Source organism: Maniola hyperantus, chromosome 2, assembly GCF_902806685.2.
Source record: "Maniola hyperantus chromosome 2, iAphHyp1.2, whole genome shotgun sequence".
NCBI lineage: Eukaryota > Metazoa > Arthropoda > Insecta > Lepidoptera > Nymphalidae > Maniola > Maniola hyperantus.
Genome location: NC_048537.1, coordinates 17,059,922 through 17,085,790, shown reverse-complemented (window position 1 = coordinate 17,085,790; position 25,869 = coordinate 17,059,922). Strand labels below are relative to the sequence as shown.

Genomic DNA, 25,869 nt, shown 5'->3' with positions numbered 1-25,869 from the left:
ATGTCAATTTTTTGAAAAAAAAATCATGTCCGCCATCTTGGATATCAGAATAAATCTCATCATCAAATTCAGCACCCTCGAAAACCCTGAAAACAACACCCATGTCAATTTTTTGAAAAAAAATTCATGTCCGCCATCTTGGATTTCAGAATAAATGTCATCATCAAATTCAGCACCCTCGAAAACCCTGAAAACGACACCCATGTCAATTTTTTGAAAAAAAAAATCATGTCCGCCATCTTGTATTTCAGAATAAATGTCATCATCAAATTCAGCACCCTCGAAAACCCTGAAAACGACACCCATGTCAATTTTTTGAAAAAAAAAAATCATGTCCGCCATCTTGGATTTCAGAATAAATGTCATCATCAAATTCAGCACCCTCGAAAACCCTGAAAACGACACCCATGTCAACTTTTTGAAAAAAAAAACATGTCCGCCATCTTGGATTTCAGAATAAATGTCATCGTCAAATTCAGCACCCTCGAAAACCCTGAAAACGACACCCATGTCAATTTTTTGTAAAAAAAATCATGTCCGCCATCTTGGATTTCAGAATAAATGTCATCATCAAATTCAGCACCCTCGAAAACCCTGAAAACGACAACCATGACAATTTTTTGAAAAAAAATTCATGTCCGCCATCTTGGATTTCAGAATAAATGTCATCATCAAATTCAGCACCCTCGAAAACCCTGAAAACGACACCCATGTCAATTTTTTGGAAAAAAAAAAATCATGTCCGCCATCTTGGATTTCAGAATAAATGTCATCATCAAATTCAGCACCCTCGAAAACCCTGAAAACGACACCCATGTCAATTTTTGAAAAAAAAAAACATGTCCGCCATCTTGGATTTCAGAATAAATGTCATCATCAAATTCAGCACCCTCGAAAACCCTGAAAACGACACCCATGTCAATTTTTTGAAAAAAAAAATCATGTCCGCCATCTTGGATTTATAAATAAATAACATCCCGGAAAAGTGCACAATCAGTTAATACTTGATACACGCGCAATAATATGTATTTATGTAGGTGTGACACAAGGTGCCAACAAGTTCAAAACATTCCCGTTGTGTAACAGTGTTACTCAACGGGAATGTTTTGAAATTTTGGGTACCTTGTGTCACAGTGTTACACACGGGGGTGTGACTCAACGGGAATAACCCCTTTGGGCTTAAAGGCGCCCTTAGTGCACTGCGTATAAACTTCAAAAATCGTGCAGGCTGTAGGGTTAGCTTTATTTTATTTATAAATTAGCTTTATTTTTCAAGACATTCATGAGGTAGGTACTTATAAATAAAACTGCCAATGCAGTAGATAACTCTTTATTTAACTTCAATAATACTGAAGCATTATTCGTAGAAATAAATAAATAAATAAATAGTAAAAATGTTTATAAATAACCCTTAGCAATAAATAAGGTTCGATTTTTATTTATTTGACTAGAATAATTTAGTGTGGCGGCGTAGAAAGGGTAAAAACGTCAAAAAAGGTTTTTTCAATGAGTACCTAATCGATATTAAAAATCGATAAAAGTATTTAATAAATTATTAATAATTAATTAGTCTTTAAAAAGATTTAAATCGATCTTTTCCGTTTACACTAGGTAGGTACTACAAAAGTCAAGTGATGTGTTTATGGTTTTTTTCGATAAAAAATCTTAAATTATTATCGCTTAAAATAGTGTTGTAAGATAGTTGATTATAAATAATGGATTTCTAATATCTAATTTCCAAGTCTTGTTAGTTCTAAAATAAGATAAATAATTTAATATTTTTCCTATTTATACATGTACCTATTCAATAATAATTATAAAACTTTTTAGATGACACCCTTAGGTACTTTAAAAAAAAAATTATCTTTGCCTATCCCAAATGGTAATTTTGTTGTACAAAATATGCTTAAATTATCAATTTGTTTGGTTTGCGATGGTATGTATTTTATTTTTAAGTTTCCTAAATCCATATTATTAAATTGGTCCTAACTCCTAAGCCCTGAGGATGGTCACTGGCAAAGGTTTTTTTTAAATCACGGACGTAAGTTAGCTTTTTTTTAAGTAATCTGTAGTTATATCTTATCTGCTTGCGGAATTCGGCTATATTCATGGCCTACTTAAAAAGCAGAAGGTTTAGAATTCGCAGACGTGATTTTGTTTTGGTTAAAGAACCAAGAAATCTGAAGAATATTGCTACACTTGCTGTCACGTAAAAAGGCTTTTTGAAGACAGTTGTAGGAATAAGTCTAAGGCTGAGATCTATAGAGCGTACCTATTTTGACTTAAGCTTCAGTTTAAACGAGCCATGTCAGCGATATAGCGCTGTCTCGTTTTAACAGTGTCTTAAGTCTGAGCAAAGTCAAAGTAAAGAGCGTACTTCGACATATAAGTATACCTCAGGCTCATAGTGTAGACAGGCAGGTATACAGGGTGTACTGCTCTTACGAAACGAAACATTGATGAAACATACGTGACGGTGTAGAACGCAGCTGCATCAAATGAATCGATAAAACACTCTCTGTATAAGTCCGAGACCTTTTATGTGACACCAACTGTAGGTATAGTGCATTCAGTATTAACTGGCGTGTTTACACTTGAGACCGTCATTAGCAATAACAATAGGAAGGATTACATTCGACATGCCACGTAAACCATAGGGGTAATAAACTAAACACTCATAGAACCCATTCATATTTTGTTGCGAACCAACCAGTGTTGATACTTTTGAATTTCCCCGCTATTGCTAATGACGGTATCAAGTGGAAATACGCCAGTTAATATTGAATGCACTATATAACTTTGAGATGCCGCCATAATTTTGTGTTGATGCTTCTAAACAAGCTACGTCCATGATGATAATGCTGGGTTAACGCTGTCAGCGACTGGAAAAGTTGGTGAGCAGTTCGTCTGTGATGCTGTTGGAGCGCGCCAGGACTCGGGGCGAAGGTCCGAAGTTGGCGAGAACATCTGTTTGCGACGCCTCGCGAGCTTTCTTCTCGTGGTATTCGTCAGCGAATTCCTGGGAAAAACAAGGTAAGAGGTAAGTAAGTTACAGTACACGACCGAAAGTAGCAAATTTGTAGAGCACTGTCTCCGTCGCGTCGTTGAGACCGACAAAACTTCATATAGGAAGGTATGAGTGATAGAGACAACGCTCTTCAAAGCCGAAATGTCATTCTAAAGGCCGATGTACATTATTTTCGGCCGCATATTGTAGGTACCTACTTGACAGATGAATGTTGTGATTGGTGCATTGCGATCATAGCAATCTTTGTAATTGGTTGAATTTGTGTAAGGTGGGTTTAAATAGAATAACGCTCAGGGAGCTATGTAGCGGGGACGTCAAAATCACCTTTTTGTCTCTTTTTGTGCTATCTTGACTGAATTCTAGTGGTATATAATGCTTCACCAGAATGGAGACAAAAGTTTTGACTGTGAACTCCAGTGTAACTATTCTGTGCTAATATTGTCTTTTCTTCCCCAAGTAGTTTTGTGAACCTCTCAGATTTCAGTCGATGCCCCAAACTTTTGTGCTATTGAGTCCTGAGGTACTTCCTAATAGGGTTTGTAAACATTAATTAAGTATTCAATACAGACAATTTATCTCTCACTGCTCTTGTGCGTTTATTTGGCATTTATCTTGCGTTCATTTTATAAGATCAGCGGACGCTTTAGTCCGGGAAAAATGCTGTTAAACAAAACCTTACCTTTAATCTGTTGCCCAGGAATACAGCTCGCTCCCGCTTCCTCTGTATGAAGTCGGATTGCGCAAGCCAGCGGTGCTCGTGGCACTCTTCCGCCGTGGGCCTCTTCAGGGGCACTTTCTTGAATACCCACATCAGGAAACGCGTCGCTTCCTATTAGTCAATAGAAATCATAAGTAACTTTTGTCTCAATCATACTTGTATCTTCATAATCATAAATTACTTTTTTTGTTATATTATTCGCATAATCAATAATAAATTTTCACCATTATTAATATCGATATATTATTCCCATAATCGCGACAAAATGACCATTTACTTTTACGTAGTCTTTGATGTATACTAAGAAATAAAGTAGTCTTAGCGTGCTCCCTTGTAGGACACCAACATTATTTTTTATTGCAATTATAAAGTTTTATTAAAAGTTAGTTAATAAATTTTTAAATTATTTTAAAGTTTTAACAAGAACACTAAATGTTTGACAGTATCAAAAACTTTTCTCGAATCAAAAATTTTTTTTAGTTACAAAGATTCAACCTAAAGATAATATACCTGAGTGAGCTCCTTGTAAAGGTGCTCGAAGCGGAATCTGACGAAAGAAATGTTCTGTTTGGTCTCAGCGTCATCAGCGCCTCTGAATGGCGACACTCCAGATAGCAGGATGTAGGTGAGTACACCCACTGACCAGATGTCTGTTTGTGGATAGGCGGGTTCGTCGTTTATAACTTCAGGTGCTGTAAAAAATATTTAGGTAAATACATTCTTTCTCCCTGCATTATATTGCTCATTGCTGAGAGCTGTGTGTGTGTGTGTGTGTGAGTGTGTGTGATTAATTACACAATAGTAGAGATTTTCTTGATATTATAAGGATGCGAACGACTTCCGGATCCTTTCGCATGCAACCCAACCAAAAGTACGGGACTGTGACTTAGATTTGAAAATTTATTAACCGGCACCGATGGATTAACGTGTTCTCCATGGCACGGTAGAAGTCCGACCTGGGTCAATGTTTATACTTAATCGACTTATATGCAAAGACGTTAGGTTAGCGATTGGTCTTTAAAGTCTCCGTAGAAAATGCTTTTGAAAATATTTAAATCATCAACACTACACACTATACAAGTAGGTAGGAACGAGATAGAAAATTGAAAATATGGTTGGAAAAAATGAAAACATGCATGCAAAAGTAAACTTACATTTGTATTCTAATTCGCCAACAGCTTGCGGTACGCTAGTTCCTAACTTAGTGACTCTATGTGCTGATCCAAAGTCGATCAGTTTCACATGAATCGATCGCACTGAAGACATCACCACATTATCAGGCTGCAAGTCCAAGTGGCAGTATCCCCTCCAGTGCAAGTATTGAAGACCATCTAACACCTGGGTTATTATCGTGGCTACCATTTGTTCGTTGTAATCGTGACAGCTTGAAAGGTAAGTCAAAACATCAGCCCCCTGTAGTTTCTCTAGAATAAGTGTGGCAACAGGTGCGCCAGGAAGTTGATATGCCGCTAGTAAATTTGATATCCTCTCATGCCTCAATTTTCTAATACAGTTGAACTCTCTCTGAACTTGAACCTCAGTCTCTGGACGTATTTCTAGAATCTTCGCTACTACTATCTCGTCAGTATTTTTATCAACACCTTTGACGACAGTCGAAAATTTACCTCTCCATAGTTCCGATATGAAAGTGTAACGATCTGCTAAGTTTTGAGTGGTAGTGTCCCATTCGACTGGATTTTCTTCTATCGCATAGTCCAATTTCGGCCTGTCTTCATCTAAAATAATTTCTTGTCCAGATTCTGTTATTTGTTGTAAATGGTGCATAGCTTTTGTGACTTCTATTTTGGGTGTGCCGGATTGTTTCGTTTTTATCAATTCTGTTGGGATACCCTTTTCACTCCATCCAATTCGGTTTCTAGAGGATAATCTAAAGTGGTAGCTTGTATCTGGCTGAAGGTTTCTGACGACAAAGAATTCGTGATCTATGTTTTCTGCTACCGTTTTCCATTCGACCTTATCGCCTTCTCTGTATTGTAAGCTATAGCATACTACGGGGGAGTTTCCATCATACTTGGGCTGCTTCCATCTTAATAGAATTTCTGTATCGGATATTTCTGTGGCTGTCGGACTGTCTGGAGCATCTGGTGTAGTGGCTTCAACGATCCTAGTTCTTGCGACAGTCTGGCCTACTTTGTTTCTAGCTACGACTTTGTAAAAACCTATATCGTGGTGCATTGCTGGGTCGAATTTAAGCGTGGATCTTCCTTCTTCGTCTTCAATAATTTTGATACGTTGTCCTTCAGCGATAACCATGTCGTTTTTAAACCATTGGATTGACGGTTTGGGATCACCCACGGCGAAGCAGGAGAGTTGAACCTGATCACCTTCCTGCACTGGGAGTACTTGAGGTTTTTCTCTGAAAAATGGCAGCTGGCCATCTTTTTTGGACTCCATGAAGGCTTGAGCTTCTGCGTAACTATCGAGTCTCGTTCCGAGTTCGTGTCGTAGTCGTCTGATGGTGTAACTTTCACTGCCATAGTTGTTGATTCTTTCGCGTCTCTCGTCATCGATTTCTTCATCCATGATGTCGGTGAAGCGACGGCGCTCACGAATAATCGGCGTCTGTTAAAGAAAGTGAAGTGGAATAAAACATAGGTCAATTGTTTTAGCGTATTAAATATTAGAAATTTCTAGTATGACTCCAATGAAGCCATATCAAAGACAAGAGGATATGGATAACTACTGTTCCAGTTCCATGTTCCAGGGGGGGATATGGGTATTTTATTTTACTGGTAGATATACTTCCCTTCTTGCCCCGATATGCTAGTTTGCCCTAACTTCGCTAGGGTATAGTTTCCGACTAACCTGTCTTAGTGGTGGTCTGAGTTATAGAGAAAAATCACATGCAAAATCTCATGGTTCTTGGTCCAGTGGTTTAAGCTTTACGTTGATGTTTTAATCAGCAAGTTTCAGAGTATATTTAATTTTCATCCTTACCCTAGGATCGTAAGTGTCCATGATGTTAAGGCTGTACCCAGGCGAGCGTATGCAGGCCACCTTCATGTATTCACGCAGTCGCACCGGGAACTGAGTATCGCGCAACTGTAGAAGGTATGTGTCTGGACCGTTCTGGTAGCTGGAAGAAGATACTTATTAAATAATAGCTATTATTAGAAAAATACCATAGGGGAGAGTTTCTCCCTCGTCATTTCACTACTGAACCGCGAGGCATCAGTTAGGCCTATTTTGAGATGTATGGCTTACTGGCTTTCTGACGTAGCGGAAACCTCCCAGTCGGGGTGCTCCCACTGCTTGAACTTCAGGTCCCATTCGTTCGGCTGGCGCTCATGTGACGGCCTGTCGCGTTCGGGTGTACCTAGAATAATTGAGATGTTAAAACTAGAGTATTGGTAAATGCTACAACCTCTCAATTGAAAACGGAAGATGAAGCAGCCAGGTCTATCTCGTTGATATAGTGGTTAACATGTTTAACTACAGCTGCCGAAGACGAGGTCCTGGGTACGATTCTAGGGTCAGACCAAAAATAGTTAGATAATGGATTTTTCTGTTAAGAAATTTTCAGTAGGTACTAGCTCGGAGTTGGCGGAGTAAGTTGGTGGTGTGCCACCCCCGAGGCTCGAAGAGCACGTAAAGCCATCAGTCCTGCGCCTGATTTCTCTCCGGTCGTGTTGGATTTCTATCCCATCGTGCTCTTATGCCTGAGAATAGAAAGTGCACCTGTGTGTGCTCAGACATTTGTGCACTATAATATTTCCCGCGCAGTTGGCTAATCTCTATGGAGATTAGCCGCAGTGGTTGAAATCCGGTCGGTAGGATATTTTTTCAAGATTTTTAGAATGAAAGATGATGTAATGTGATTAAAATAGTACTTACCCTCAGGAGTATATATGGTGCCAGGTGGGTAGACCATTTTGGAGGGATGGTCGAAAGCGCCGCTCAGCGGTCGGCGACGGAACCAGTTGCGACATTGTGCATTGCTCATCCATTCTCTGATAAACAATCATATAGCAAGAATGTTTAATTTAGCTAGAATAACGAGGAAACAAGGAAAACTTTTAAACGAAAGGTGCCAAAAATTTTGGCTGAGGTACAATTTTTAAATTATCAATTTATTCCCAGACCTTTACCTTATGCTCGCGACTCGTCCGCGTGGACTACAAAATTTCAAACCCCTATTTCACCCCCTTAGGAGTTGAATTTTCAAAAATTCTTTCTTAGCGGATGCCTACGTCGTAATAGCTATCTGCATGCCAAATTTCAGCCCGATCCGTCCAGTAGTTTGAGCTGTGCGTTGATAGATCAGTCAGTCAGTCAGTCACCTTTTCGTTTTATATATTTAGATTTGTTATTCCTACGAATCTAGTAACTTAGGTAAATTTCCATTCTGCTTCAATGATTTTAAGGATCACGACATGGTCATTGTGAAGTAGCATGCGCCAGAACAATCGGGGTTTTCAATATTAGTGGCGTGAATCAAATACAAGATAAAACGACTAACTTGTACAAATTGTAGTAGTTCCTCAGCCTATCCGTAGTAATAGTGTATTCGTCCTTATAAATCTTATCCGCGCAGCTCAACCACGGATGCGACAGCGCTGTATTCACATCCATTCTATCATGCCAATTGATGACCAGCAACTTCGATATGAAATCCCTCGATTCCTTACTAAATCGTGACCACCACTCCTCATCATGCCATTCCCATTTCCCTTCTCGGATCTTTGTTAAGGTTTCCCGGTCGTTTCGGCAACGGAATGGGGAGTAACCGCTTAGAAGAATATAGGTTATGATTCCGACGCTCCACATATCAGCGCCAAAGGCAACTCCTTCCCCATTGGCGACTTCTGGAGCAACAAATTCAGGCATGCCGAAGTCTAAAGCTGCGTGTTTGTTGAGTTGGATTCGTCGTGAGAGACCGAAGTCGCAGATTTTCAGTTCGTCGCTACCGGCGTGGGACAGAAGGAGTTCTCCGATCTGTAAAAGGATTTTTAATGGAGGCTACGTCAACCAAGTCCACAATAAGTTCAAGGCCTGTAGGCCAACCACAAGGATTTAAAGACCGTGCTAAAGACTAAAGAGAAATCGCTGATTTTAACATCAGTTTTGATGATAAGTCGCAGGTAATTATAGTATATTGGCTCTACCTAGTTGGAAACCTCCACATCACTTGTTATTTAGGGGTTACCCTAAATATTTCTCAACAGTTGCAGTAATCCCTAACTCCTCGGTACTTACAGTGAGTCCAAGATGTGCAACGCTGTTGTCATGCATATGTTTGAGACCATGCAGCAGTTGGCGTATGTAGCCTGCCACCTCACGCTCTGTGTAACCTTGGCTCCTCAGCAAACGGTCTCTGCAGAAAGGAATAACATTTTCAAAGTTTGATTTTTGGAAATTAATGCCTGGGCTAAATTTTTTGTTGTATTTTGCGTACGAACGTTTTATTCCCCGAATTTGATTGCAAATGTTGTCACAAAAATTGCAACATATGGCGCATTATCAGACAAAATGCGACATATAGATTTTCAGCAAATTCATAAATAAGAGCTGCTGCAAGAAACATGAAAATGCCCCGTGGTGAATATGGAGCAAAACAGTCATTTAAAAATCAGCACAAGACATGATTCTATCCTTGAGAAACATTCGGAACATTTTTAGAGCGTGGGAGTGTGAATTACAGGACATAAAGATTGTTATTTTACAATACCATACCTGACTAGCTCTCCACCTGCCGCTAGCTCAGTGACAAGTGCAAGAGTGTGATCGTGTTCGTACGCGTCATACAGGCGGATGAGATGTCTGTCATTCAGCAGATTCATGATGTCCAGTTCATTCTTCATGAATGGCTTCAGCTCTGAGTGACCGTGCATTATCTTCGCGGCGTAGTTGCGACCTGGTAAAGAGGCAAGAGGGCTGTACCAACTCCTCAGACATGTTTTAGAGTTGACACCTTTTTGGTGTTTGTGCATATTATTGTAGCGTAATATTCGTCATTTTAGTTCAAATAGGGCGGGATACACTTGCACCAATCTGCTTAATATGGTTTAGTAAAATTTTGCATGCTTAGTCCCTTTTTCATTTAAGGGGGAAATTGGATCTTAGGAATTGAATTTGTTTCTAATAATACACTCACCACTCTGCCTCTCGGCGGCATGGTAGACGACACCTTGTACTCCTCTACCAAGCTCGTCACCCAGATCATAGTAGTCACCAAACGGCTTCGCACTAGGCTTAATGCGTGGTGGGTACTCGCGGATCCTGAACGAAAACATTGCGAGTGAGTTATACACTTGAAGTTATCATTTCCTTCTGTAACATTTAATGGATCTATGAATATAGCAGGAACCGATATAGAACCAAATTTGAGCTATGTAGTCTAAGTCAGGAAAATATAAAAGTACTATCAGCTTTGGATATTTTATAGAAAGCATTTGGATTCATTGATATCATCTATTTTTATTATTAGTGACAAAGGCTCCTATTTTGACCTTGATAATAATTTTAATAGCCATAAGCTGGCAAACGGAAAAATAACAGTTGAGTCACCTGATGTTAAGTGATTATGATGACACCTGCAGCATCCAAGACGATTAGACAGATCCTTAGTTAGACGGAACAATCCACCACTATCATTATTTTCAAAAATATTTTGTTTGCTAATTGGCAGGTACAAAGATAAAGTTCCCAATAAAGAAGAGCGTTAACAATAAAGATTTGAAAGTGAATATTTTAAAAAGTGAAAACGCTGATTAGAAAAGGCTGTCTTTTAGTTAATTCCAGAATTATGGTGTAGCTGTGCAAGTCATTTAAAAGTCACGAAAAAGGATAAAAGCTTGATAAGCAGGAATAATAATAAATTGGATAGGCCAGTGCGGTGGTTAGAAAATGCAATGGAAAACAGCAAATATAATAGAGGGGAAATCAGATGAAGAATAAAAAAGAATTAAAAGAAAAATAAAAGATTTATTTGAAAATAGATCGCTACGTGTACTATATGCTAGATACTATATTAACTATGTATTGTACTACTATACTACTAAGGAATGACAGTAATAATGTACGACTACCTACAGATGATTCTCCAACAAGTTGTCAAGTAAGGCTACAAAGTTGTTAAATTGCGCAAGTATTGAATACTGAGTAAGCGATTCTAAGATTGAATCATTAAAAAATAGAATCCTGGAGAATTCAAGGCACATGACGCAAATAATTTTGCAGCCGTGTGAAACACAAAATTATTCATCTCAGTACAGTGAGGAAAATGCTAGGTTCAATTCAAAAATAATTCGAATGTTTTTTTAGACGAGTCCTGAATCAGCACCATACCAATTTGTTGGAGATGTCTGGGCACCAACAGATTTTTATTATTGAGGTGGTGCATCAAGGGCTGTACAGTAAAAGCCGGATCGCATTACAGCGGTGCGGCGCAGTACTGCACAGCGCGGTACAAAGCGTAAAAATATTATTACAATCATTTTGTAGAGAGGCACTGCACAGCAAGTTGCTGTGCATCACGGCATAGCGAATATTTTGACGCGAAGCGACGCGCTGCTGTAATGCGATCCAGTTTTTAGTGATTTAACCCCAATTATTATGTGATTTATGAGTGACCCAACCCCTCCTCCTATTCCCCCTCTCCCTTTCTTAAAACTACCAGTACATTTACTAAATTGCACTTCTCTAGTTTTAAATCTAGCACTCCTCTGCACAACAATGGATCAGTGTGAATATGTCATGCCGTCTACCTGGCAGAGTACTCATGCTCGCTCTCCTCCACGTGCAACATGGCGGAGGAGCTGACGGAACCGGCCACATTGCGCGCCGACACCGAGTAGAGACCTTCGTCCTTGAGGATCGCGTCCGTGATCACCAGGATATGGGTGTCTGGTTCTATGAACTGCATCTGATGAAGAAATGGGACTATCAGCCAGTGACCAATTTAAAAAAAAATTGGGCTATCTGCAATCAGCCTCTTACTGCTACTTAACGCTTGTTGAAAAGCAATGGCAGATTCAAAGAGGATAACTCTACTACTCCAGCATTGGAGATACTCAAATTCTCGTCGCCAGAAGGTCTTCCAACATATTTTGTTGTTCGACATCAATGCGACAACAGAGCCAACTTATCTTGATTAAGTGATAGTACTAAATGAGTTTTGTACCATGCGTCAATAACAACTATCAGTTTAGTTGTTCTTAGTAAAGTTGTTAGTAATCTTCCTCTTCAGTACAATTCTTCGGACTAGAAATACAAACCTTGATCCTGGAGCTAGCAGCGATCGGTTGCCAGTCCTTGTACCACTTGATGTCGGGGTAGGGCACGCCGGTTACGCGCGCTTCCATCCGCGCGGTGCGGCGCTGCAGCACCACGGTCTCCTCGGGGCGGCGGATGAAGGCGGGGTACTCGGCCAGCTCGAGTCTGACGCGTTGTCTCGCCTGGCCATGCTCATTGGTGGCGATTGCTTCGTACCAGCCAACGTCACGTTCTAGCATCCTGGTGAAATGGGTTAAACAAATTGAAACTTCTATATCCACGTGGAAAAGACTGTAATATGGAGGTGATTTTACGAATATTATCTTATGTGAGTTAAGTAACCGTAACATATCATCCACACCGGTAGCTTTAGCCTTCTTTTAGAATAATTTTGATATGTGTGTTTCCTTGTTCTTTCAATTCTTCGCTATTGGACCGAATTCCTTAAAAATCGATATCTGGAACTTTTTATGATTATAAAAGAGGAAACTTCTCTAAATATATAATTACCCTTCTCAAAACAAAGTGTGGAAGGAGGTCGTCCTGTATTTCAGTACGCCCCTTTTAATGCTAATGTGACATAAGTAAATGTTAAATTATACTTACCACAATCATTATACTCACTTGTTAATAAACAGCGTAGCCTGTCCATTTCTTGTGTAACTCCAGTCGTATCTCCCACCGATTTCAATCGGCTCATCGTTGAAGAGATACTCCATCTTTGGCTTGGGGTAGCCGTAGACGAACCAGAACAGGTTGACGTTATGGCCTTTGACGCCGTACTGAGAGTCGTACTCCTGGAGGAGGAACTTGGGAGGTTGGGCGTAACCGTCGTGGGGTGGACGTTCGATATCAAAGTCCTGCAAATACAGAAAGTTTAAGCATAAAAGAAAGGTTTGATAAAGAAACAGGTTTCGAATGAATACCAAGCAGATTAGGATATTCTTTTCACAAATATTCACTTGAAATACAATGGAACAAACCTTCGGGAAGTATGGCGAAGTCTCAGGTCTGAAATCAATACCCGGTTGAAGGTAAGGGATGAATTTGGGCGGATCGGGTTCCAATTTAGCACGATGAGTGATTGCGAAGGGTGAAGGGTCACTGACGCCGTATTTGTTCTCAACTCGGACTCTGAACTTGTAGTCGCGGAAGGGTTCCAGGTTGCGGATGTCGCAGACGCACGATCTGAGGCCGGTTCTTGCTGTAAACCAATCGCCGTCTGGTACTTCGCACATTTCCACCTGATGACGGAAAAAGAGTTGATAGGTTAGAAAATCCAACTCGACCTATTCATGCTACTTTTCGCTTGCATGTCAAGATTATTCTAAAGCTGAGTAAAATCTTATGATTTTATTTCAGTAATAACTACGACATTTTGTAGGAGTCAGAAGTCAGAGGAATTTTGTAGGTAGCCCACAATGGTAATACTTGGCTAGTAATGTCATCAAAAAAGGTGACAATTGACATCTATTGAGCAAAAAGTAAGCACTAAACTTCGCTAGTAAGAAGAAAACACAAAAGCAAAATTAAAAGTTTCCTTTAAAAGTAAAGGTAGGATTTATAGTTCGTTTTGCGTAAAAACTGTTGTACTCTTTGATTTATTAAGCTACTTAATTGGTGGTATGAACTGGGACAGCGGTGGCAGCGTCTATGCGGAAATGGTTCATTCGTAAATTTTTCGTTTCCCGCAAACTATATGAGAACAGTTTTTAGGTCTGACACATCCTTGACACTGTCGTCCAGTGGTCTTTTTATATGGAATGAAACGTACCTACTTCAAGTACTGCTCAGTGGGATTCAGAGGTTCCTTGAGCAGTTTACCTGATAGGTGACCGGGAACCGTGGCTGGTGTGGTATGGACGGTCTCCAGGACAGTGTAAGGTGTCGGTCAGCCATGCGGGATATGATCGGCTTGTCTGTGAGCGGCATGGGCACGCCCGTGCGTTTCATCTTGTCGAAGTCTGAGTATTGCTCTGAGATGGGCTTCTTATCCTTCTGGGGCTCCAGAGCTGAAGAAAAATTATAAATAAAAAGTTAGTAGCGCGTAATTGACAAATGAGTAAATCAAATTCGGTAAAACTTTTTAGCCACTGGGAAATAGAAATTGGGCCAAAGAAATTCACTTGTACCGAATAGTAAAATTCGTCTGTATGTTTATTTTTGTCCAGATCTAGTCCGGAATTCGGTAATTTTTTTTGGCCATAGTGAAGTAGAAACTCACAAGAGATATCAAATTCATTTGTACCTATGGTAAAATTGGTGTCTAAGTTAATTATACTCACTATCATACACAAGCTGTGCGGTGCAGGATTCCTCCCCGTGCGGGTTGAATATCCTGCAGCGATAGGTGCCCACATCCTCAGGGGTCACTCCGCCAATGGTCAGCCGCAACAATCCCGTGGTCTCTTGCTCTATGCGGATGCGATCGCTCGGGAATATCTTCTGATCATTACGGAACCTGATTATTAGAAATATTCGTTAAATAGTACGATCTTTCTATGTAGTAAAGATTTTTAATGTACACCGGAGTTAGTACATCCTGGCACAGCTCAAAGAGGCATATTTTGGAAAATTAAAAATTACTTTGTGAAAGGTTATAAAATGTATGAAAATGTCAGTTTTCAATGGCCATGTCGACGACGCGCCATCTGGTGTGATAAAATGGCAGTCAGCATCCCCATTAACCTTTGTGTTATTTACCTGACAAAGGAACACGGCGCTATTGATTGGTAAGCAGCCCTTAGAGCCACCACCATTTGATAAACTTAAACTCACCATTCAACGTCAGGTTCAGGCGTGCCGGTGGCGCAGGCGGTGAACTTGGCGCTGAGGCCGCGGTACACATCCGCGTCACCGATCTTCTTGAGGAACGTTGGTGGCTCCACCTTTTGCTTACGACCGCTAAGGAAAAACAGGTATATTGTAATCAAATTATGTTAAGTATAATGAAAGTTTTGAAAGTCAGGCTTTTGGTCAATATATAACATATTGACCAAAAGCCTGACTTATGGTATTGACCACATAACATTTTGATCAAAAGATACAGAGAGCTTAACTAACATATAGAGATATTAACAATGAGAAAGACTCGTAAGTAAGATCGTATTAAAAAAAATAGAGGCTTTTGGCTCATAGCTTCAATGTTTAACATTCCGAAGGGGTAAAATAGTTAGTGTTCTGTGCTGCAAGCATATTTATCTATTTCTGTAGCGTTAGTCCTGAATTCACAACTTAGAAATAAGTGGAAATTGTATGAAATCCGACGGTCCTAGATTTCACAATGGCGGATGTGGGAATTCGTATATGTAGGTGAATTCTGACATAAGCTCGATTTTGGTCAACCCATAAAACTTAGAATTCCACCCGATCTACAACTTTCTAAAACATTTTTAATCAACCCATGTTGATTTGCTCCACTGTAAAGCAATACTCACATTTTATCAACAACTTCCAAAACAGCTTCACAGCTATCTTCACCCTCCTTGTTCTTAGCAACGCACTTGTACTGCCCAGCATCCTCTTGCACCAGATCTCGTACATACAGACAACACGCGTCCCCGTCTCTCTTAATGGTGTATTTGTCGGAAGGCTTGAGAGGCACATTGTTTTTGTACCACGTGATCTCGGGTGCGGGTATGCCAGTGACGCGTGCGGGGAATTTGGCGTCGAATGTCGGTAACTGTGAAAAATAAAAATACCAATACAAAATTTACAGTTGAATTCCTGGACAGCTGTTGTTGTTTCTTGGTTTGGTTAATGGTTTTTTATACAAAAAACGTAAAACTTATTGATGTGTAGGCACACACCCACGTTGTTTTCGTTTCACGTTGCCTATGTCATGTAGTTTGCAGAAACTGGGTGAATTGTGGAAAGGAACCTAGAGTAAAATCATTAAATAGAATGTCGACTAAAATAAAAGAAAATTTATCTGGTTACCTATCAATAAAATTACTCATTTGTGATTTATATTTTGAAATGAAAAAAGTAAGTAGAGGTACCTACCTAACAATTACCTATTCAATATTCAAAACAATAATTTGGTGATGTTTGGATAATCATAATAGGTATTAGGGCTTCAGAGTGCTAGAAAAAAATTAATTATGCTATTTAAAAACTCATTAAAAGGTTTCGATTGTTAAAAAGATTTCATATTTCACCTGCTGCAAATCAGTGAACTTTTGCGTGAAGCGTGGTGGCTGGAACACTTTGCGCACGTTGATCTTGCCTTCAGTTGAATCCTCGCCCAGTGGATTCACCAATTTTACCCCGTACACTCCTGCATCTGGTAACTCTAGCGGGTTGATTTCTAGACCCACCTAAAATAAAGAAAAAACTAAGTCTCCGTCCATTACCACAAGTTTTTAAGTAAACCTCCATTTATTTCCAATAGAAAATAATGAACGATAATTTATTTGGCTTAAGCTGGATTCGCCTGTCACGAGGCTCCAAGATACCCATTTTTTGACTCGGAGTTATCCACTATACCTGTATTTTAGTCTATCTATCTACATAGTTTTTGTGTTGTCAGTCGATCGCCACTTTATTAGCAAAGCGGAGGCAACAAATAAATCTGAAATCTTTTATTATTCAGATCAGATATCAATAATTCAGACATCATCAAAATTCTACAGCTTTGCTCTGAGTGTGCCCTGCTTGGTCAAGAAAGCTGTGAGAGATATTCTTTTCAGTTTTAAACTCCTAAAACCCGCATCTTGCCACCTGTGGTGCCAGATCCTATTTTCCACACACAAGCAAACTGTAGAATTAATTCCCTTCGGTGGTGTTCCCATTAGATTACAACATTGGGTTATACCTACAAGGGGCGGACCAACAAATTTCTGAAAGGCCGGCAACGCATTGGTGGTTCTTCTGGTACTGCAAATGTTCGTGGGCGGCGGTAATCACTTAACATTAGGTGACCGCCTACTCGGTTGCTCGCCATTTTTATTTAAAAAAATCGTGTCCTCCGCAACCTCCCCATTCCGTCAATCCACTGGCCTTTAGATCTTCCTAGGCCTCTATTACTACAAAACTTTTTAATTATCTTGAAAAGACTTACTCTCTTGCCATCGCAAGTGAGCAGAATCCTCTCGTTAGGGCTGAGGGGTTGTCCGTCCTTGGTCCACGTCACTTGTGGCACAGGGTTGGCAGTGAACGGTGCAGTGACGGTGAGAGGTTGTCCCTCTTCGCCCGACACCTCGCGCAGACCGTGGATGAATTGAGGACGTTCTTGAGGTGATGAAGAGTCTTCTCGGCCTAAGAAATAACAAGTGTTGGGTAACCATGCGGTAACTGAATGTACTGAAATGTACCTACGAGTATTTTTATAGTAATTTTAGGTTTTATACCGACTCCAGCACATGATAGACGGTAGAATATCGCGCGTTACCATTGTCCATCTGGGACTTGACTATATTTTCAACACTTCTAGATATCAGATATTTTAGAATGCCCTTCAAGTCTAAACCCATGGGTGAGATTTTAATCAAACATTCAAGTATGCCTCGCGATTTTGAATAAATATCAGGGTGATCCGTTTGGTTTCACGTCTGGCCTATGGGTGCAAAACTGAAAAGTTGTTCGCTTTGATTCCCATTTTTCGTGAGGTCTTTTTGGTATTCGTTAATTTGGTTCCAAAACTGATAAGCTTTATTCGCCACATTACTTCAAAAGCAATTTGTTAGGATATAAATGGTGAAGAGGTTAAGAATATATTTTTACTCACTGGCCACAGTAAGATCGGCTTTGGTAGCTGTTTCGCCTTTATCATTGGTAGCGATGACACTGTAGCTACCAGCGTCAGCAGGTGTCGCCTCACTGATCAGTAACGAATGGGTGCCATCGGGTTGGGATACTACTCGGATGCGTTTACCATCCGGTACGATCTCTTTGCCGTTGTGGGTCCTGAGAAAAAGAGTTTCATCAATCAAATTCAGTGATTTTAGTAAGCCTTTATTGTTCAAAGTGTGGGAAATTCAAGATATCACTCCATGGACTGACTGCCATATTTTTCTGTAGGGGGAGGAATAGTCTCTATGGACTTCTTCCTGTCGCTAGGGTGAGTCCGAATTGCACGGACTAAGAGAATCTTCCCCTCTGTGAGAGGCGCACGGATCCGTAATAATTACCTATTTTAGCGTTTAAACTACCGTGAGTGATTTCCATTATAAATACTATCTGTACCGGCTTACTCACGTGTGTAGTCGACGTTAGCCCGACTAGTTTCGAACCCATACGGGGTCCTTTTTCAAGGGAGTCCGTCCGCGCCCGCGCCGCGGTTTTGACTGCGGGACGCACGTGCCGCTGCCCGTAGAGCCCGTTGTGAGGGTGGCTGGGGTGGGGGGGGAGACAGCTGCCGATCGTCTCCCGACAGTTCCTAACTAACGTCGACTACACACGTGAGTAAGCCGGGACAGATAGTATTTATAATAATTACCTACATTAAAATCAAAATCAAATATTTTAGACTTCCTCTCCACTTTTTCTTGTCTTTCTCTCTCCTCCCTAACCCTGGTATAGGTGACACCAAACTTCTTGAATGTTAGATATCAGCAGAAAACAACGTGGAGCGTGGACCTTTTTTGGAATTGGTAGCTAAATAAAGTAGTTAGGTATATTTTTACTTCAGTCAAAATGATGTCATTTCGATGTTAATGAGACATGGTTCCAGCGCAATAGCAATTTGCGGGACTTATAGTAGGTGTTTAATGAAAATATTTTAAACATTGATTTCATACTGTTCATTTTTTACTCACCATTTGATAGTAGGCTGAGGATGTCCAAGCACTTTGACTTCTAGTTTGACCGGGAATCCTTCTATGACTTTGGTTGGATATAATTCTGCTATGAACGCTGGTTTGCGTTCTTTTTGTCCGATCTGTAGAAAACAATAGTTTTGAAAGATTACTCCATTTTGTACTTGTCTTCCTGTAAGTCGAGTTTTTTAAAAGTTTCTGCGACTGCGATCTTTTCTGGTGATATATTTAAAAATGAAGGTGGCCTAAACTGGAAGGCGTATTTCGCCATGTAACTAAGCGATTTCCTGTTGATACTTCATATACTGCAGCATTAACACGTAAGATCTCAGTCAAACAAAATATCATCAGGGTTCTCGTTGGTTTCCTGCGTGAATAGACCTTATGATATTATTTTTACAACGCACAACAGACGGAAACGTTTAAGTGCGGAAACCAGCCCAGAATGAAGAAGAAGAAGAAGATTATTTTTACAATGCCAATGGAAGTTACCTCAACATTAGCTTTAGAGGCGACATCTCCAAGTTTGTTGGTGACGGTGAGAGAGTAGGATCCCGCGTCTTCAGGGCGACAGCTGTCTATGCTCAGGCCCACGATACCACCAGGCTGGTTGATGAAGTTCACTGCTTGACTCGGACGGATGGGCACACCTACGGACACGAACATGGCATAGAAAAGTATTTTTAACAATTTTTTAAGTAACTGTCTTTAGACAAATCTCCTATCATCCAGCATCACATTTACATTACCTGGTAAGAAATATTGTACATCAACCTTTAGAAAGAGATAGCGGTTTCGTATAGCGACGTCTCCGTCGTTGAGACCGACAAAACGTCACATAGGTATGAGCATAAAGTATGAGTGACACAGACAACGCTCTACGTAACCTAAATCTCTTTCTAAAGGTCGATGTACTATATTTCCTTGATTCTCGGCCTTTCACGTCTCCACTTATAATGACATGGACAAATTATACTCACCATCTTTGAACCATTTGACTTCAGGAGCTGGGAAGGCCATGACTCTCGCTTGTAACTTGACGGGCTGACCCACCACCACTTTTACGTTCTCCAACTCCTCGCTGAATGATGGTTTCCGAGGAGTAGCTGCAATATAAAAAGATAAATTTTATCATGATCATCTACCACCATAAAATGAATGATCACGAAAATTTTTTCAGACCAAAAATCCCCTGTACAAATCTTTGACCTGAAAGGAACAATTTGATACTTTTCTGTTTCCACCCTATGTTCCTGTAATCTGTCAAGTACAGAAGACAGTAAGCAAGAAGTACCTAGTACACAAAATCCCAAAAATATATTTTTTAACAATTTTTAAAAAAAAAGACCACAAGACATTAAAAGGACCAGGTGAAACACTTGCGTCTGTCTAAAGTGCATATAGGAGAACCTCTAGAACTGGTAAATATAGATAAAGGTCATCATATCTGATGGGATTCACGATCCTGACCTGAGTAATGAGGGAACGATGCGGGAGGAGATATCATCAACATCTTCATTGTCAACCGATAGACGTCCACTGCTGGACATAGGTCTCTTGCAGGGATTTCCACTCGCCACGGTCTTGCACCGCCTGAACTAGCGACTTCTTGCGACTGCTTTAATGTCGTTTGTCCACCTAGTGGAGGGTCTACCAACACTGCGCCTTCCGCTGTGAGGTCACCATTCCAGCACCTTGGGACCCCAATGTTCTATATGCCCTGCCCATTACCACTTCAGCTTCGCAACCCGTTGAGCTATGTCGGGTACTCTGGTTCTCCTACAGATCTTCTTTTTTTTATATTCATCATAGGTAAATGCCGGCGACCTTGCGGCTATGATCGAGACTATGGAGTTTCGGCAGTAAAGGAGAGTCTTCGTCTATGAATCTCCTAGCTCAACGATCAAAGCATCCAGAGCCGCTAGTTCTGATCAGATCTTATTGCTGATTTGATCACGTAGCGAGACTAAAGGGAGAGAGGAGGACGGGAGGCCATTGCTAGTTTTATGGTACTCACGGTTAACAGCAACAGCACACAGCGCCATGTGTTCTCCGCTGGGGTTGGTGATGAGGAGTTTGTATGCGCCGCAGTCAGCTGGAGTCACATGGTCGATACTTAGTTTGACTGTGCCATCGGGTAGACAGGTTTGTTTGACATGCTCGTCACTGGGCGATAGCTCTACGCCATCTTTGAACCTTGAACAAAGATATATTTTATAAGAAAGGTTTGCTCTAGTATGAAGCCCATTATTATTACAGTACGCGGCCGAAAGTAATGTAAGTACGTCGACCTTTAGAATGAAATTTTGGCTTTCTAGAGCGTTGTCTCTGTCACTCATACCTATATGACGTTTTGTCGGTCTCAATGACAGCGGGAACGCTCTACAAATCTGCTATCTCCTTCTAAAGGTCGATGTACATTACTTTTGGCGTCCTGTAAATAGGGTTGGAATATTCTGTTTGGCATCATTTTTCATTTACGTAAAATCTGAGATTTCTTGAAAATATATTTCAACATTTTGACGACCTCCCTGGCGCAGTAGTAAGCGCTGTTGTCTTATTAGTGGGAGGTCCCGGGTTTGATTCTTGGCAGGGGTTGGGAATTTTATAATTTCTAAATTTATGGTCTGTTCTGGTAAGAGGCTTCAGCCGTGATTAGTTGCCACCCTACCAACAAAGCTGTGTCGCCAAGCGATTTGGCGTTTCGGTACGATGCCGTGTATAAACCAAAGGGGTGCGTGTTTAATAAAAACTGCCATACCCCTTCCAGGTTCATCACTTACCACCAGGTGAGATTGCAGTCAAGGGCTAACTTGTATCTGAGTAAAAAAAACTCTTACCATTTAGCAGTAGGTATCGGGCTGCCATCGACCTTAGTGCGCAGTTCCAATGGTTCCCCTTCATCCACTTCCTTCTGTCGGTCCAGTTTGTGGCCGAAGCCGGGTGGGATTTGCGCCAGGATTATATCCGCCTGGCACTCTGCTTCACCAGATACGCTGAAGGCTACCACTTTGTACTGTAAAATACCAAGAACTGAAATATGGCCCAGATTTGATATTTTGGCAATAGCTTATGTAACACTCAATGAAGTGGCGAGCACTTTGTGCTGAAAAATATCAACAACTGAAATGTGGCCTAGAATATTGTCATAATTTTGTTACAGTTCTTGTAATTCACGAAGGCGAGTGGACTTTACTTGTGGTTACGTCGGATACGCGGGCATTGCGTTAGTGTGCGTGCATGTCGGACCAATCAGTCACGAGCTAGCGCTCGCAAACGCACGCATTCAGTGTACCTTACTTATACCGATATGACTTAAACACAAGCATGAGCCACTCGCGTTCGTGAATTGCAAGAACTGTAATAACTTATGTCACTGGGAAGATCGAAGGAAAGAGATCCCGCGGACGTAGCCCGAGACGTTGGTCAGACCAAATAAAAAAAGCGGTCGACACACCTATCTGCGATGCGATCCACGCGGCAAGAAACAGATGGAAATGGAAAACATCGTAGCAAAGATTGGATCTAAATGAGCCACGATCCTCAAGATTGAGGGAGCGACGCAGGAAGAAGAGAATAGCTTATGTCCAACCAAAGAAGGGCATCATCTAGTGGATTTATAGGTACCTTTCCAGAATCGCTAGCATTGAAGTGTTTGATCTCAAGCTCGCTGTCAACTTGCCCGCCGACCACTGTGGTGATGGTGTGGCGGTCATCATTGGTGATCTCCTTCTCGTTGAGGAACCATTTCACATTGGGCTTGGGCACGCCGTCGCAGCGCACGCGCAGCGTACAGTCCTCGTAGTCTTTGACTATTTGCTTCTGCAGTGGCTTTATGAAGGAAGGCTTGTCGGCTGTGAGAAGAAAATTCTTCGTTACGATTTTTTCAGAGATTGAACCAATTATTTAGTTGCTGTTTTTTTATAGAAAGACGAACTGGTTTGAACCTGATGTACCTACTTGATCGTACTTGTTGCTGTGGTTTTCCACAGTTATTTTTTTATATGCTTCATATATCTAAAAGGAAAAGGTGACTGACTGACTGACTGACTGACTGACTGACTGACTGACTGACTGATCTATCAACGCACAGCTCAAACTACTGGACGGATCGGGCTGAAATTCGGCATGCAGATAGCTATTATGACGTAGGCATCCGCTAAGAAAGGATTTTTGAAAATTCAACTCCTAAGGGGGTGAAATAGGGGTTTGAAATTTTGTAGTCCACGCGGACGAAATCGCGAGCATAAGCTAGTGCTTCATAAGTTAAAAAACAAAACATTGTAGTAAACTCAATGGCGCAAGTGACTAATTATTTAATTATGGAAGCATCGATTTGGGGAAATTTAGAAAATGTGACTAACTTTTTTGAACATTCGCAAAACGTTGAGCTACGTTGGTTACTCTGATTCTGCTTCAGATTTTATTACTGATTTGATCACGTAGAGAGACTAAGAGGAGAGATGAGGACGGAGGTCAAGTCAAGAGTGAATATTCATCTTAGGCAAGCGTGCTCCATCTTAGAATGCATCATCACTTTCCACTAGATCTGATTGCCGCCAAGCGCTAGTCAAGAAATTAAAAAAAGGTACTCACTATGCACATTAAGCCTGGCTTGCTGTGTGGTTTCCCCATGCTCGTTCTTAGCGCTAACAGTGTAGAGGCCAGCGTCCTCGATGCTTACATTCTTCAGCACTAGTCTGAATGATTCCTTCTCCCGATCTTCTATGATCTCATGTTTTGCCGATGGCTGGATGACGTAACCATCTTTGCTCCTAAGAAAACATACTTGGGGTCATAAAAATAAATAATTTTTCTACTACTCCAATTGTATCCATAGTAAGATAAGCTACCTAAAAGCAAAACCTATCTAAAAGCGTGTAGAAACCAATCGGGTATGGGTGTAATAAAAACTCCCAAACCCTTCGTTAGCCCGCATCTACCTGGCAGGAGAAACCAGCCACTAGGCAAGCAATACGCACCACCACCACGCAGCACCACACCAATCCCAAAACACACTCGTTGCACGTTTCGCCCCGACACCGGAGCATTTGAGCAGTGAAATATTTAGGTCTACATCTCTTGAGGTGTGTTTTGGGATTTATGTGGTGCTGCGTGGTTTTTCCTACCTGTTTAGCAGTGGGTGGGCGGGTGGTGCAGTCGCATGCTGCATGTTGCACACAGATTCGACTTGTTTCAGCGGATTTTAGCAAATTAAGCTTTTGGTTCATTTTATAATTCGGCAATGGGTTGAGATGATGATGGTGATGAATTGTTTAGTAGTTTAGGTATATTAACCAAACTTACCATTTCACCTCAGCGACAGGGTTGGCCCTGATGTTGGTAAAGAAGGAGGTTTCTTCGAAAGGCACCGTGGTGACATCCTTCAGAGGCTCAACTTCGGGTCGCAGTAAGATATCCAACCGAGCTGAACACTCGCCGATTCCATATTTGTTCTTTGCCTGGATGGTGTATTCACCGGTGTCGGCGTGACGACCTTGGGAAAGAGAATTCAGTTAAAAATACTATAATAAATCTTTAACTTGAAAATTTGGTTGGTTCATTTCTAAAATACTTATTGGGTAAACAATTGTTATTATTTGAGGATTTCCTCGTCTGTTCAGCGTGATCAGTAAACTGCCAGTAAATTGGTAACGTACCTAATGCATACTCTAGCTTCAAAGTCACTGGTTCGCGTTTTACTTAATCAATTATGTACAACAAACTTAACTTACTAGTAGGGATGTTCAAGGAGAAAACGCACTCCTTAAGCCCATGCTCGAGCTCCTTAGAATCCATGCTGGTGATGAGAGTAGCTATGTCCGGAGCGAGTTCCTCTCCGTTAAGCAGCCAGGCTACGTGGGGCAGAGGATCTGCTGTACACACAGCCTTCATAGTCACTGGCTCACGTTGCATCACGCTGCTTGCTTCAAGGGGAGCGGTGAATTTCGGCTTGCGGAGCTCAGATTCGGCTGTAAAGATAAATTAAATTAATTTTACTGCTCTTGTAGGTTTCCAGACTTGATTTTAAACTGATAATATTTAAATTAATCCTGAAGTCTATGAAGCGTGAATCAGTTTTCTAGAACGACGCAACCTATTCGTCTGACGTCTAAGTACTTACTAACACGAAAAAATCTAAATTTTAACGCATCCCGAAATTTATATAAGTAAACAACATGATTGTTTGTGTGGGGTTTGAAAATAAAATTTCTAATGTAAGAATTGGGCATTACTGGAAAAAACGTTGAAGTACATGGTACTCCTTAATCGTTTATTTTGTTTTTGTTAAGTAAGATTATTTTATATTACTGCTGATTATACTATAATAATAATAATAATAAATACACTTTATTTGCACAACCACAAGAAGGATTACATTAAATAATAAAAAACACAGACAGAAGGAAGATACAAAAGGCGGCCTTATCGCTAATTAGCTACTATGATTATTTTATAACTGTTTATCTCATTAAGGAAAGCTATGATGCTTACGTCGGGTCAAATTACTTCTACTTCCAATTCTGCTTAACGGCAGTGTAAGAACTGAAGAGCTTATTGTGTTTATTATGTCTCTCCAATTATTCGGCAGGACTACAATACTCACGTGAAACCGAAAGTTCAGCTTGTAGCGACTGCTTGCCAAGATCATTGATAATCTCGCACTGCCATTTCCCAGCGTCTTTCATATCAACAGCAACAATTTCCAGCTTGTAAAGATCCCCTTCGTTGGTGATGTGGACTCTCCCATCAGGTTTCACCTCCTGGCCCTCATGCAGCCAACGAACCGTGGGCTTCGGGGTTCCAGAAGCTTCCACCGTGTACACTAGTGGGAGGGATTCGAAGGTGTGACCGTCCTTCAAGGTGCTTTCTTTGAGTTTGGGTGGTGCTGCAAAGTAAATGTGTGTGTTTGAAATTACTGTGCAGAATTTATTTTAGTGAAATATTTAAGTCTGACACGTAGGTATTTGGATTGTGCAGACCCAGTATATTTAGGGCACATGCTGGAATGAGATTATCTCTGATCGCATAGTTTTTATTAATGTAGTTTAGAAGTTATTGGGATTTTAAGAGTTACGGTAAGTTTGAACAGTGACAAGTTTTATACAAAATTAAGGAACATAGTTTAG

The 25,869-nt window shown here is 40.7% G+C and overlaps 1 protein-coding gene across 6 annotated transcripts in view; it reads right to left on the bottom strand.

Annotated features, from left to right (window-relative positions):
• Nucleotides 1-1,314: 1,314 nt before the first annotated feature.
• The window catches only part of Obsc (Obscurin), a 70,352-nt gene continuing 45,797 nt past the window's right edge, over nucleotides 1,315-25,869 (bottom strand). For all 6 annotated transcript variants that reach the window (XM_069506734.1, XM_069506730.1, XM_069506736.1 and 3 more), the window contains 32 exons: nucleotides 25,347-25,628; nucleotides 24,475-24,711; nucleotides 24,047-24,236; nucleotides 23,336-23,514; nucleotides 22,367-22,593; nucleotides 21,580-21,755; nucleotides 20,757-20,935; nucleotides 19,720-19,845; nucleotides 19,232-19,389; nucleotides 18,740-18,861; nucleotides 17,710-17,888; nucleotides 17,044-17,240; nucleotides 16,142-16,300; nucleotides 15,419-15,663; nucleotides 14,760-14,885; nucleotides 14,267-14,442; nucleotides 13,806-13,993; nucleotides 12,965-13,225; nucleotides 12,606-12,841; nucleotides 11,984-12,221; nucleotides 11,474-11,631; nucleotides 9,862-9,986; nucleotides 9,441-9,621; nucleotides 8,964-9,081; nucleotides 8,227-8,702; nucleotides 7,602-7,717; nucleotides 6,972-7,083; nucleotides 6,705-6,843; nucleotides 4,901-6,329; nucleotides 4,257-4,438; nucleotides 3,708-3,857; nucleotides 1,315-3,019 (listed from right to left, as the gene is read on the bottom strand). In XM_069506734.1, the coding sequence (XP_069362835.1) occupies nucleotides 2,876-3,019; nucleotides 3,708-3,857; nucleotides 4,257-4,438; nucleotides 4,901-6,329; nucleotides 6,705-6,843; nucleotides 6,972-7,083; nucleotides 7,602-7,717; nucleotides 8,227-8,702; nucleotides 8,964-9,081; nucleotides 9,441-9,621; nucleotides 9,862-9,986; nucleotides 11,474-11,631; nucleotides 11,984-12,221; nucleotides 12,606-12,841; nucleotides 12,965-13,225; nucleotides 13,806-13,993; nucleotides 14,267-14,442; nucleotides 14,760-14,885; nucleotides 15,419-15,663; nucleotides 16,142-16,300; nucleotides 17,044-17,240; nucleotides 17,710-17,888; nucleotides 18,740-18,861; nucleotides 19,232-19,389; nucleotides 19,720-19,845; nucleotides 20,757-20,935; nucleotides 21,580-21,755; nucleotides 22,367-22,593; nucleotides 23,336-23,514; nucleotides 24,047-24,236; nucleotides 24,475-24,711; nucleotides 25,347-25,628 (7,211 nt within the window). In that variant the 3' untranslated portion in view covers nucleotides 1,315-2,875. The remainder of the gene's footprint in view (nucleotides 3,020-3,707; nucleotides 3,858-4,256; nucleotides 4,439-4,900; nucleotides 6,330-6,704; nucleotides 6,844-6,971; nucleotides 7,084-7,601; nucleotides 7,718-8,226; nucleotides 8,703-8,963; nucleotides 9,082-9,440; nucleotides 9,622-9,861; nucleotides 9,987-11,473; nucleotides 11,632-11,983; nucleotides 12,222-12,605; nucleotides 12,842-12,964; nucleotides 13,226-13,805; nucleotides 13,994-14,266; nucleotides 14,443-14,759; nucleotides 14,886-15,418; nucleotides 15,664-16,141; nucleotides 16,301-17,043; nucleotides 17,241-17,709; nucleotides 17,889-18,739; nucleotides 18,862-19,231; nucleotides 19,390-19,719; nucleotides 19,846-20,756; nucleotides 20,936-21,579; nucleotides 21,756-22,366; nucleotides 22,594-23,335; nucleotides 23,515-24,046; nucleotides 24,237-24,474; nucleotides 24,712-25,346; nucleotides 25,629-25,869) is intronic.